At 45.4% G+C, this 12,833-nt stretch overlaps 1 protein-coding gene across 2 annotated transcripts in view; it reads right to left on the bottom strand.

The window, feature by feature from the left end:
• Window positions 1-3,175: 3,175 nt before the first annotated feature.
• RABGAP1 (RAB GTPase activating protein 1) overlaps window positions 3,176-12,833 on the bottom strand; it is a 67,360-nt gene continuing 57,702 nt past the window's right edge. For both annotated transcript variants that reach the window (XM_027885916.1, XM_027885915.1), the window contains exons 20-26: window positions 10,095-10,187; window positions 9,163-9,273; window positions 6,400-6,504; window positions 5,847-5,930; window positions 5,188-5,259; window positions 4,515-4,712; window positions 3,176-3,701 (exon numbers count right to left, since the gene is read on the bottom strand). In XM_027885916.1, the coding sequence (XP_027741717.1) occupies window positions 3,579-3,701; window positions 4,515-4,712; window positions 5,188-5,259; window positions 5,847-5,930; window positions 6,400-6,504; window positions 9,163-9,273; window positions 10,095-10,187 (786 nt within the window). In that variant the 3' untranslated portion in view covers window positions 3,176-3,578. The remainder of the gene's footprint in view (window positions 3,702-4,514; window positions 4,713-5,187; window positions 5,260-5,846; window positions 5,931-6,399; window positions 6,505-9,162; window positions 9,274-10,094; window positions 10,188-12,833) is intronic.

Raw genomic sequence — 12,833 nt, 5'->3', positions numbered from 1 at the left:
GCTCACATGAGGTTCCCTGATCCATCGGGGCACGGGGCACATGCCCCGGTGATCCACCAGCAGTGCTGTCCCCGCTCCCACCCAGGGCTGGAAAACCTCCCTGGATTAAGCTCTTAACGTTCAGCACCTCCGAAGTGTCTAAAGTTAGGCTGGATGAACGCGAGCCAAGCTGTTGAACAGATGGAGTGAAATCCTCCTCTTGATAACAGGAACTTTATATCGCTGCCACGGATAAGAAGGGCAGCTAAAAAAAGTCAGGGAGGTAGTTATATAAATTTCCGGACGGCTTACCAGCAATGCTTAAAGGTAAAACTTTCTGACAGATCCTGAATATCCACTTCCAGCTGCGGACCTCGAGCAGCCAAGGAGTTCTGCAACACAAATGAGATTGTAACACCCGAGCTCCCACACTGAGCCCATCGGAACTAAACGATCCGGCACAAACACGCAGAGCATGTGGAGGCTGGAGCCTGGGGCACGGGGGATTAAACGCAGTCCAGTGCTCAAACCCAGCTTAGAGGCACATGTGAGCTGAGAGGTGATGGACTACCAGCAAGTAACCATCTCATTAATGCCAAAAATGGTGCCAAACGCACTCTTTCCTTTTCACTTACAGGGCTGTAAAACACTCGAGGTTTACAGCAGCTCTGACTCAATGCCCCTGGTTTTTCACCTTGCTTATTCTTAGTTTTGAACATCTGCAAATTTCCTCAGCTTAAAACTGACCTGCTTCCCTGTGCAATTCCAGGTAATTGTGCTTCAAAAATGCACATCTCAGCAGAGAATCCATTTTTCTTGATTAGTTGTGGATATTTTAGATGGAGTGAAATACCTTGGCAGTTCTGTGCATCAAAAGCCTTCAGGTAGGCATGTAAAATAATCCATAATGGCTGGAAACTGCCTATGAAATGTTTCGGATGAAATGCTGGGAAGCAATTACGTGTGTCCCACATCCACACTAAAACGGGGAGTATATCTGCCTGCAATCTGGAGGTAATGTTTACTTTAAGAGGGGAAAAAATCTGAACAATAAAGCAGCTTTTCCCCTCCCTCTAAGTACCTCAGTTTTGGAGGAAAGCACACTGTTACACTATTTCCCAGTCCCTCTGAGGAAGACAAGTGGATGGAGTGCTCTGGGTTGTTTCTCCCTCTCCCTACTTACCTTTAAACTTTAATTAAAAGTTGTAATTATAGAGAAATTGCAGAGCTGACCTTACCAAGGGATGTCCCTCTGGGAAAGACAAAGCAGCAGAGACCACGCACAGCCACACAATGCCGTTCTCTTAAAGCAAAAGCAGGGCTGGAAAGGTGGCACCACAACAGCCTCCTAGAGCAGGGCTGCTTCCAGAGTCACCTTTGGTCATTTGGGTGACAAAAATCCATCTTTAGTCCTTGCTCTCCTGGCAGAACACGGAGCTGGGGAGCTGAGCTGTCCCCTGACCCAATTAGTGCAGCCTCCAGTGGCAGGGCTAGGGCCAGAAATCCTGGGGAGAGGACAAGAACCACACGTGACCCCACGGAGAATCTGGTACCGATGATGGTAAGCAGAGCTTGCCTACATCTATTTTGCAGATTCAAGCAGAATTTGGAGGGCCGTGGAAAAAAAAAAAAAAAAAAGTTCTAAATTGGGCATGTTTGAGAAATACTGAGTCACAAGTCTCAAGCTGCACAAGGTCATTTTGCAGTTTCTTTTTTCAAAGCAAACCCTAGATTTTATTATATAAACCAGTGTTGGCAGCACTTAGAACATGCAGTCTTTTTTAGCAAAGCCCTTTGCAGCATGACTATAGTTGCAGTCTTGGAGAAGCCTGCAGACGCTACTGCTTCTACTTTGAGGAGAGAATTAGTTTTATATTGCAAAATATTTAATTAACTTCCTGTTCAAATGAAATGAAACAACAAAATAGTTATACAATTTTACTAGTTTATATTTCAATTCATAAAGTATACACACTGCAACTATGCTACCACAATGTCCACGCATCTAATATTGATGGAGTTACAGTATTTTTTTTTTTTTGGTATTAAACAATAGAGATAATGTATGCAGTTAAGGAAAAAAGCTTGGACATAGCATGTTCTATCCCGTAGTTACAGAGTACATTAGCTAGCATTAGTACAGTAAACAAGAAAAAGGTAGAAATACAAAATAAACCAAATATCTTTATATACAAACCAGTGCCTCTTATTGTTACCAGCTTATACTCACACTGCACACAAAATTTATCCACTGATGCAATAGATACTTCAGCATAACACAAACCATTATAAATTAAAAAAAATTACAAGGTGCAAAACTCCATTCTACAGCTTTCTGGTGAGAACTCAATACAATCCAAGGAATAAGGACTCCAAGCACGTTTAGCACCTATTGGTGCAGCTGCACCCCCTGCACCCCCTCTGCACCACCAGGGAAGAGAGGGGACAGTTGGAGATGCTCGCAGCTACACCCACGCTGTGATTTCTGCCTCATAGATATCTCAGTTTATTGTTTCTTTGTCCCATTCATACCCATGTGCAAAACTAAAACCCGCGAGCTCCGGGGGAGCTTCGCAGAAGGCCCCGCCACAGCCGGGTCACAACAAACAAAGAGGAACAGAACAGAAACCTGACAAAACCCAGACAGACTCAGTTCCATGTCAGACCATCCACATCCTTAGTACTTCTGAGCAGTCCTGGGTGGGTGGGGGGGGGTAACGCTGCTGATATGTGGGTCAAACAATATGACACGAGTGAAACGGAAAGTCACCGACAGTTCGGATTACTCTTGTCTAGCACTTCCACGAGCCTCCCAGCCTGCGGTGGGGGATCAGTTTGGCTGCCCATGCCAAGAAAGCCCAGAGTTGCATAGAATTGATTAGTAACAGAAAGAAATGCCAAACACAGAGAGATGGATGCTACATCTACCAAAACAAAGTGGGGTTGCTCGACAGGAATGCTGAAATCATCCCCATTCATAAAGCAAAACATGACACCTCCTACTCTCCATTTCCTACCTCTGGGGACTGCTTTCTGGCACTGATGTAGTTCTTGATAAAGTTGTCTTTTTTTCTATTGCATTTTTTCCTTTTTTCCTTTTTTTTTCTTTTTTCTTTTTTTTTTTTTTTTTTTTTTTTTTTTTTTTTTTTTTTTTTTTTTTTTTTTTTTTTTTTTTTTTTTTTTTTTTTTTTTTTTTTTTTTTTACTTTGTTAGTGACACTTTTCCTTTCAAATAAAATATTAAAAAAGGTTATAACTGTAAAAAAACCTATCATATGTAAACTTAACAATTAGGGTTTGGTAAGTTCTCGTACCTAGTCTGTGAAAAGCCTCCAGCCAGACGCAGAATGGAGTGTTTCTCTGAAGAGCTTCAATCTAGCTACATCACCTGTTAAATATCAGTAGTATGAACAACCCATGTCTAGCAATAAAACCTCTCCCATGTTTCCATCCTCTTTATCACTGACCTATTGAAATCCTGACATGCTGTGTTTCTATTTTATTTACATTCTGGTCCTCTCACGTCACAGAATTAAACAACTGGCCAAGGAAGGCAACAAAAGGTGTTGTGTTAAAAGGTGTGTTTGACAGAGCTGCTTTTCAACAAGTCTCTTTGCCTTGGACTCCAGTCACTGTTTTTATAGAGCTTATTGTTCTGTTGAACCACGTTTTCTTTGCAGCTTGCACTTCATTCAGGGCCAGGCCCAGATGGTGCTCCAAGTCCTGCAAACACAGGAGTAATTTCATTAATTTGTTATGCATTCACAGCACAAGGCTACAGAGTCAAACTCAGAAGGCTCTAGGACATCTACAATCTCTTCGTCACTTTTACAAGTCAAACAAGTCTTACATAAGTTAAAAGCAGCCCAAAACAAGCTGATGAAGAGAGAGAAAAAAAAGCTTTGAAAAGCAAAACAAGACTTGTCTTATTGCCCTTAGTGAAACATTCCCCTTTCTTCAGTACATCCAAACTCTTTAATTCTCTCCCATCTGAGGAGGAGCTACTCCCACAGGAAGTGGACTTTCTACAAACTAATTTTTACCTTTCTGTGAACAAGCAGCACTGACACACCGGTTTTGGCTAAAAGAACAGTGTTGTCATGTTTTACACAAATACCTCAAGTACCTGGAGTGCTTTTGCAATCGTGTTTTAAGAAACATGTCTAACATTTGTCACATGTTAGCTCTTCATTTAACACTGATTGCGAGATAAAGGAGCGTGTGATTCAGTGCTCTGTCAGAGCTTGGATCCCTTCCAAGCAGTTGCAGGGGATCAGGCAGTCAGTGCTGCACTGCAGACAGGCAGATGTCTGGAAGTTGTAGGAGCTGGTAAATACAGTTCGTGCAATTTCAATTATGTTGTCTGCACACACCAAGTTTCAGCCTCAGTGTTTGGTTAAACAGCACAGGCAGGAAATAGCAGGTTACAGTTTCAACCAACAGGCTCTGTTCCAACCCCTCTACAATTCCCACACACATTTTTCTAGGAATGCAGACGCACTGTGCAGACAACAGACCGAACCTCCAGAGCATTACCTGGATTTTACATTCCGCCTCCACAAGCTGCAGTTTGGTCTGGGCCAGCTCGAGCTCCATTTCCCTCAGCTGGTTCTTCAGCGTTTCCTTCTCCTCGTCCGTGTCCTCGTCCGACCCGTCCTTGGCAGTGCTGGCCACCTTCACCCGGCCCTCCTTGTTGAAGAACTCCCGGCAGTGCTCGCAGTCATCCACCTTTTGCTGAACAAACACCTGGGTGTGAGCCGACTGATCAAAGCCTCTTCCTGCCTCTGCACCTCAGGGATCACTCACGGGAGCTTTGGGAAGGCAGAGCCAGGCAGGAACTGCTGCCACCCACCCCCCCCTCGAGGGCTCTGGAGAGACTGCTCTGTTACTTTGCTACCATAGTGGGCTTCATCCCACCCCATGTGGCTTTAAGGTAAAAGACAGAGAATCTCTTCCAGAAAAAAAAAACCCTCAGAAAAATTACCAGTTATCATTGCCCAGCATCAGCATTATCCTGTAACCACTACAGCAGGACAGGGCTGACACTTAACTCACCTTTACTCCCAGACCTCCCCCCTATAACCTTCTCCTATCTGCAGGAACCCTCTTGCAGCCACCATTTTAGTAAAGAAATAAATGGTGTGCTTGCTGGTGTGACTTTGCTGGGAGACTGAAACACTGCAGACTGTGCATCTCTCTGGTCTCTTACCCGGATTTTCTCAATTTCAGCTTTATTTGCTGTTTGCTGCTTTTCCAGTCGCTCGCTCAGCTGGGAACAAATCTGACAAGCAAAATTATGTTACCAGACCATTTATAAATGTAAATTTCCTCCCAAATGAATGCTAAAGCACAAATAAATGCTACTGCAATATTAACATGGATAGTCTGAGGACTCTTAGAAAGCCAGGGAAATTGGGATGCTGCATTCAGTTGTTCTCACTGTACGTATTCCCATCCTCTACATATTCCTCCACTCCCACAGGAAAAGGTGCAATTTCAATGTAAGTTATTAGCAGTTTGGCCTTGCTAAAGGAGCCAGAAAAGGTTAAGAATAACATGGCATTTTCTGTTGTCTTTGGGATAAATGGGCCTTCAAGATAGAGTAGTAAAAAACCCCAATTCATTCCCTGAATCCTGTTATGGGCCCACTGAAAAGATACATTTTTCTCCCTTTTCCCCCAGTTTGCTCCCTTGGTACCTTGTGATTGGGACCTTGAAAACCAAAGGAAATCTTTGAAAGGAAAATGGCATCTTCTTTTTTATTTCTTAGGTGCTGTTACCAGTTGATTGGAAAAGGATGCCCTGAAATCTCCTAAAATACCTGGGAAGGTGCCACACCCTGACAGCAAACCCTGAGGTTGTACTCACCTGTTTGTAGTCACCAATAATAGAGCTGTTCTTTCTGATCTCGGACTCTGCCTTATCGAGTTCCCTACGACACATTTCCTTCAGCTGCATGGAGAATAAATGGAAAATAGAGGGTTTATATGGCTGCAGTCTGAAAAACACCCAGCTGGTATTTCCTCCTCCTCCTCCTTAAGCTCCCTGCTCTGCTCTGCACCAGGGACCAGTGGTCCAGCTCAGCTCCAGGGGGCCAGGAAAAGCTGGGTTTGGTGGCCAGCACTGACACAGCAGCGGACTGGGTAAGGGAGGAATCACTACAGCAGTGCTGACAGTGCTGACAGTGAAGCCCTGCACTGCCTCTCTGTGCAGCATCCCTGGCACAGCCTGGGATTGGTGATTCCGAGTTAAAAATTCCACCTGGCAGGGAGGCGCCGAATCCTGCTCTGCTGACGTCCTTTGCACCACAGAGAGGGACAAACATGACTTAGAACATTAAGCCCTTCCCACACTTGTCACTTTTTATTTTTATCACTTCTGTACTGTACAGAGCAGTGGAAGTGGCAGAAATGCCCCCAACCTGAGCGGATTCTTCCTCCAGGCGCCTCTTTTCTTCCTCTGCATCAATCAGCTTCTGCTTGGTCATCAGCAGCTCCTTATTGAGGGCATCTGCCTTCTCCTCTGCCTGCAACACAGAGTGGAGTCAGCACTGAGGGGCTTCCCTGCTGTGCCTCCACCAGCACAGAGCCAGGAGTGCAGCCCTTTCAGTCTTATTAAGGTTTGGCTCCCTGTTATTAAAAACAATACAACTTTATTCTGAAAAGTATCTTCCTAAAAATTACCATCTGCAATGGCAAAGCATCAACAAATCAAGATCAGTGAACAGCACTTACATTCCATCACTCCAAAACTTCCTGAATTCAGTGATTAGTTTTAGCAAAACTGGAGTAGGGATTGCTCCCAAGAAATCCAGTAACAGAAGTAAGCTGTGTTTTCTCTGATTCCAGACTGGAAGTTCACCAAGACATTTTGAAGACAACCAAAGGCACAGCACAGCTCACAATGTGCAGGATCGATAAAAGACTATAACCAGCTCAGCCCTAAGTTCAATTTGCAAACATTCAACCTTGTGACGAAAACAGAATTAATGAAAAACGCCTCTAGAAGGTTTAAAAAGCCCCCAGAATTCTGTGGCACCTGCCAATGGATATCATTCATCTCTCACCCAGAAAATACTGCATGAAAAAGCTGAGCTACCAAGGCAAACAGAAGAGCCAGGCCCCTCTCTCCTGCCTCCTTCAAGAAATGTCCCACCAGAAACCATCAATCCCTTTTACTGCAGTTTTTTAAGAATAAAGATATATTATTGAAAAATTTCAGGCTCTTTATAAACCACTAAAAACTCTGCAAAGTTAAGACACCTCTTCCTGTCTCATACACACAACACAGCACTTCCCAATAGGTGTATGGATTCTACATAAAAATAGATCAATAACTCAACTGATATATAAAATCTTCAGAAAGTAGCTGCACCAATTCCCTTCAAAGGAAGAAAATCAAAAAGTGAATTTTAGTCCCTTAAAGTCCTGCTGATCCTTTAAAACAGATGGCAAAGGCAAAGAGAACATCTTTTCATTATAGATGGATTTTAAGCTGTTTTAAAGTTAAAGCAAACTGGGATGTGGGAGCCCAACCACAGCAGAAATACGAAGCCTATTTTCTGGTCTAGTGAAAGGATATTAAGGAAATTCTTGTATTTCCAAATGCTTTGCTTTGATCTTTTAGGTTGCAGATTTCAGACATGCCATGAAGGTATCAGAAAAGGTGTGTTCAACAATGTCCTTCGGTACTTCCAGGACATTGGGCTGGCAGAAAGAAACTTATTTGAGGATCCAATTAAAAGAATTAATCAGGGCCCTAAAGTAGGATCAAACCTACCTATGTCCTCCCTGGGGATAACCCAAATGCTGCCAAACATCATTTACCATCTTTGAAGACAAGGCTGTTATATATGCAGTGAGGCATGACAAAGATTTTGTTTGATTTTGTTCCCCTCCCAGCTCCCCATTTGAACAAAACAACGTGAAAGTGTAACCGTGTCTCGTACAGGCTCAAGCAGCCACAAACAACAGTTTGTTAAAAACTGGTAGGAAAAAGCTCCTTCAGGATATTTTTTTGCTGGAGTTGACTCCCTGAGTGCCAGTGCTGGGCAGTCTGCAGAGCCTTCTAGAAGCATCACTAATGAAGGGAAAAAGCCCAGGCAGGAGGAGATGAACACACCAAAGCTTCCTGAACACACTCCTGTGATTCACATCTGAGCCCCAAGGAGCAGCAACTGCAACAAACCTGACAGTCATAAACCACCTCTCATTAGGAGCAGCATTCACCCACTGGCATCAACATTTAGGACAGGAATATTATTCCAACAGCAAGTTTCCAGGAGGCCGTGGGAAACCTTCAATTGTCTGAGGCAGATACACAGGAACATTTTAAAGCCTGTCAACTCCTGCACTGTGTGACTTTCAGAAGTCATTTTCCTTTGAGATTTCAGAAATTCACTTCTCTTGGTACAGAACAAGAATGGCAAAACACGAGCACTTGAACTCTTCCCCTCACCTCCCCTCACACACTCAGTGTGTTCCACCTGCCGGCAGTGCCAGTACCTTTCTGTCTCTGCATGTCCTGTTGAAAAAGAATATCTCCCCAAATAATAAAATAATAAAATCCCCCAAATGCTCAATGTGTAAAGGAGGGAATGGGGCAGCAAGCTGAAAGAAAATTCCTGTAACACAAACGGAACCTGAAGTTTCCTCCTCAGAGCTCTCCTGAAATGGAAACAGCCCAGGAGGGGGAGTTCGCACGGGCAGATTCCAACAAGCCAAATGGAAACCACAACAGCATTCTCAGAGTTGCCCGAGGTACCTGAGAACCTGAGCCACACTGAGCCAGACAGACTGAGCCTTTCCAGTTTCTCAGGCACCTTGCAAAGCCTGTCTGCTGGGAAATCATACTCATAAAAATCCCAGGAAAACAGAACCCAGCACCCATGTCACTGTCTCTGTGACAATTCAAAGACTCGGCATGGCTCCTGCTAGACTATCTTGGAACATGCAGAGAGAGGAAGGCACAAGCACAGGCTCAGCAGCTCTCCTTCCCCTCAGAGTACTTGGAACGCTCTGCACGCTGATCAGGGTTTGTGTCCTGGGCCTGATCGTCAGTGCAGAACAAGGACGTGGAGGAAGGGATCCTGGCCCGCCCAAACAACAACTCCTCCGTGTATCTCCTGTCCAGCGAGAAGGAATCAGCCCTCATCTGCAGGAGTCAGCACTAAGACAGGTCTTACGTTGTCCAGGTCCTTCCTGAGGGCGATCTTGCTGGTCACCAGCTCGTGCGCGAGGTCGTCGTTCTCCTGCTCCAGCCTCATGTTGGCCTCCTGCAGGCGCCGGTTCTCCCTCTGGGGGACACCACACAACAGCCATCAACAAAAGGGCCTCGAGAACAAACCAGGCAGAAATAAGTCTGCTCAGCTATGACCTGTTGAGCTACAGAGATGGTTTTGAAGCCTGGCATAGGAGGGGTATCGTTCTGCCATCGATACCTTGCCAGGCGCTTCCTACAAGTGCTGCTTTTCTTGGCTCAAAATAGAATTTGCATGCTGGAAACAGGTGAGAGAAGAGCATCCTGGGAAAAACACTCTATTTTCTCCCTCCTCTTGCAACTCCCAGCACACAGACAGATCCTAAATAGTTTACATAAGACTTTTCTGATTAAAATACATAAATTTATGTACATGTGTTATTGTAATACTGTACACACATGTAACTTTATATGTGTAACTTCTTCCTATATTATATTTATTTGATAAGTGAACTACTCATAAAGTGATAGACTTACTGTAACATACCTCATTTGAAACTAGGGAGAGGAGTAAAGGCAGGATTACAATCACGGAAGGCAGAGCTAGAATTAATTAGGCATTTCCTTTCTGTTCATGGGTTTTGGTGCAATCAGCACGTTACACAAGTGCTAGAAACAGGCTCTACCGAAACACTTCTGTAACCCCAAATATACATTCATACTATTCCTCTTTTTGCACAAAGCTGGGCTCACAATTACCCCATCCTGATTAACGTTGCCAGTACAGATTCCTTTTAATGGAGCCAATTCCCCTGTTGCATCCAAACCAGTCATAAAACAAAAACAGCTCAAAAAAACCAAGGAGTCAAAATAGGAACTTCCTGTTTGTTCAATCAGACTGGAGAAGGTAAATGTTACCTCAAATCTTTCTATAGGATCCTCCTGTTGAGCTTGCTGCTCCCTCATGGTATGATATTCCTTTTCATATTTCTTCAGCTTCTTCTGGCTAATCTAAATTAAAGCAGCCCATTAGTTCCTGCCCAGAACATCAATAAAAGATCACAATTCACACAGGGTTATGATACCAGCTGTAGGCAAGTCCTGCCATCTAAAAAACACAACTCATGGCATCGCCCAGCTCTGAGTGTCAAACCCTCAGGGATGGTCAGAACCTCCATCCCACTCAGTATATAAATGCCAGCAGCATCTCTGCCTCTCATCCTTTCGGGGAATATAGGGAAGGTTTGGAGAGGCACCCAGAGCATCCTGCCCCAGCTCTCTGCTCTGCACACACTGCAGTGGCTCAGCAGAACAGGACCCCACCAGCCAGCTTTAATTTCTGATTGCGGAGGCCCCTTCAGCTGCAACATTTATCATCACACAGAGGTATTTGGTTTACTTTAACATGAGACTGCAAATGCTGAAAGGGCAAGTGCAGGCTCAGCTGACATCTCTGCCAGTGTCACTCAAGCTCAGCAGAAAACAGCCCTGGGTGGCTGAGGGGTCTGGACAAGCAAAGCTCCGAGGAAGTGAGCCCTGCCCTGCCCTGCCCTGCCCTGCTGCGGGGTCTGGGCAGCTGGAACACTGCCCTGGGCTCCATGGACACCACCCCACCAAAGGGACTCTCTCAGGACCCCAGTTTCCCCTTCTGGGAGAAGGGACAGAAAGGTGATGTTGAATTCAGTATTTTTTGGGGCCCAGTGCTCAAGTCCTGCATGGCCAGGGAAGACAAGGCCCAGCACCTTCCCTGGTGTCACCTGGGCCATGTGCTACAATGGTTCAGCAACAGGGACCGTGCCAAGGGCACTGTGGGCATTTCACATTCACTGTGCAGCTAAAGGAAATCTCTAGCATTAAAAAGCTGCTACTGAACCTTTAGTATTATTTCAGTAACCCAAATAAATGGTTAAAAAAAGGGTTAAAAAACCCTTGTGTGAGAAACAGGCTGAATTTTACATGCATAAACGACAGGCAGAACAGAAAACGTGTCTGGTTTCATCACCAAGAGCCTTCCTGGAGAGGAGCTGCACAAAGCTGGTGGCCAGGCTCCCTCTAGTGAGAGCTGACCAGAAGCACCTCACGGCCCCTGGGACGAGGCCCTTTTGGAGATGCCACCCCCTCTGCCTGGAGTTGGTCCAACCACATCACAACTGCAGGAGTTCTTCTTACTAAGCACCCCAGACAGCCCCCCCAGAGTATTAACCCTTCCCTGCCAGTGAAGCCAGAGGCTGGAGTGGATTATTCTCCTGCTCTGCCTCTGCTCAAACGCTGCCCAAGCCTTTGGGTGTCCCACACCAAATGTCCAGCTGTGTAAAGGTTAGATCTTGATGAGTCAGGCAGCCACCCGTGGCAGACAGGAGGGAGGCAGACACACCACTGCGTTTTCATCTTCTTTTCCAAGTGCACTAAGTGCATTTGCCCTTTTTAGGTGACCCTGGGAAGATTTGCCACTGTCACCAATTCCAGGCACTGGTGAGATCCATGCCCTGGGGAAGGATTCGTGGTTTGCATGGTCAGAGAAAGCAGAAATGGACACTGCAGTCCCACCACAGCTTTTCAGGGGCACAGGAGGCAGATAACATAGCTCTGCTAACATTTGTTGCCCAGGGAAGCTGTGGCTGCCCCATCCCTGGAAGTGTCCAAGGCCAGGTTGGACAGGGCTTGGAGCAACCTGGTCTAGTGGAAGGTGTCCCTGCCCATGGCAGGGGTGGAAGGAGATGGTCTTTAAGGTCCCCTCCAACCCAAACCACTCTGTGATTCCATGATTTGATGGCAACAAAGATGAGTGACTTCAGGAATCCATTGTTGTCTCCGGCTGATCCTTTCCTGACCTCCTTTCAGCAGAATGCTGTTCTAATCACAATGCCTTAGCCAGGCTACTTCTCCCTTCCTATAAATTATTTATTTTGACATCAGGCCCTTTTCTGCTCAAAAAAAAAAACACTTGCAGATTCAGAGCTGGAGATTTCTACTGACAGCAAAGGACTTATGTATTAGGTCAAGGAAAGCAATTATGTGCAGCACTTCCATCAGAGGCAACACCCAGGGCTGTGACACAGCAGTGTCCAGCACCTGTGCTGAGCCCAGCAGTGCTGTCTGTGCTTCCTCCACACCCTCCCCTTTAATTCTCCACCCTCACAGCTCCAGGAATCCACAGGCAACCTTGCCCTGTCCACTCAGAGACTGTTTGCTTGTACCACTGCACACAGCACTGGGAACACAGGGAATTTTGGCAGAGTGGGAAGAGGAACAAGTTGTTATTTGGGAACATAAAAGATAAATGTACTTATTATCACAGAATCAGAGAATATGCTGGACAGAGTGGACCCACAAGGATCATCGAGTCCAGCTCTGAACCCTGCACAGGACCACCCCCAACAGTCACACCATGTGCCTGAGAGATCTGAACCAGATGCACATGCAACATCTAATCTGTGGCTGATGCTAAATTAGAGTGAGAGCTAAAATAGCTTTATTCTCACTTATGCTATAATTTCTACACTAGTTTCATAAAAGATATGCTTGAACTCTGGGCAGAATACTGGTGTCCACACTGCCACTACAGCAGGATCCTAAGCTGCCTTGGGTGTTAACATGCTGTGGAAGTTGTGTAATTCCACACTGACGCTGCAAAGATCTCCTCTGGTGAATCTGAAG

Source organism: Empidonax traillii, unplaced genomic scaffold (genome assembly GCF_003031625.1).
Source record: "Empidonax traillii isolate 1590-97213 ecotype Southwest subspecies unplaced genomic scaffold, ASM303162v1 scaffold174:size915687, whole genome shotgun sequence".
Lineage (NCBI taxonomy): Eukaryota > Metazoa > Chordata > Aves > Passeriformes > Tyrannidae > Empidonax > Empidonax traillii.
The sequence above is the reverse complement of the archived record's forward strand: the minus strand, read 5'-3'. Positions and strand labels throughout refer to the sequence as shown.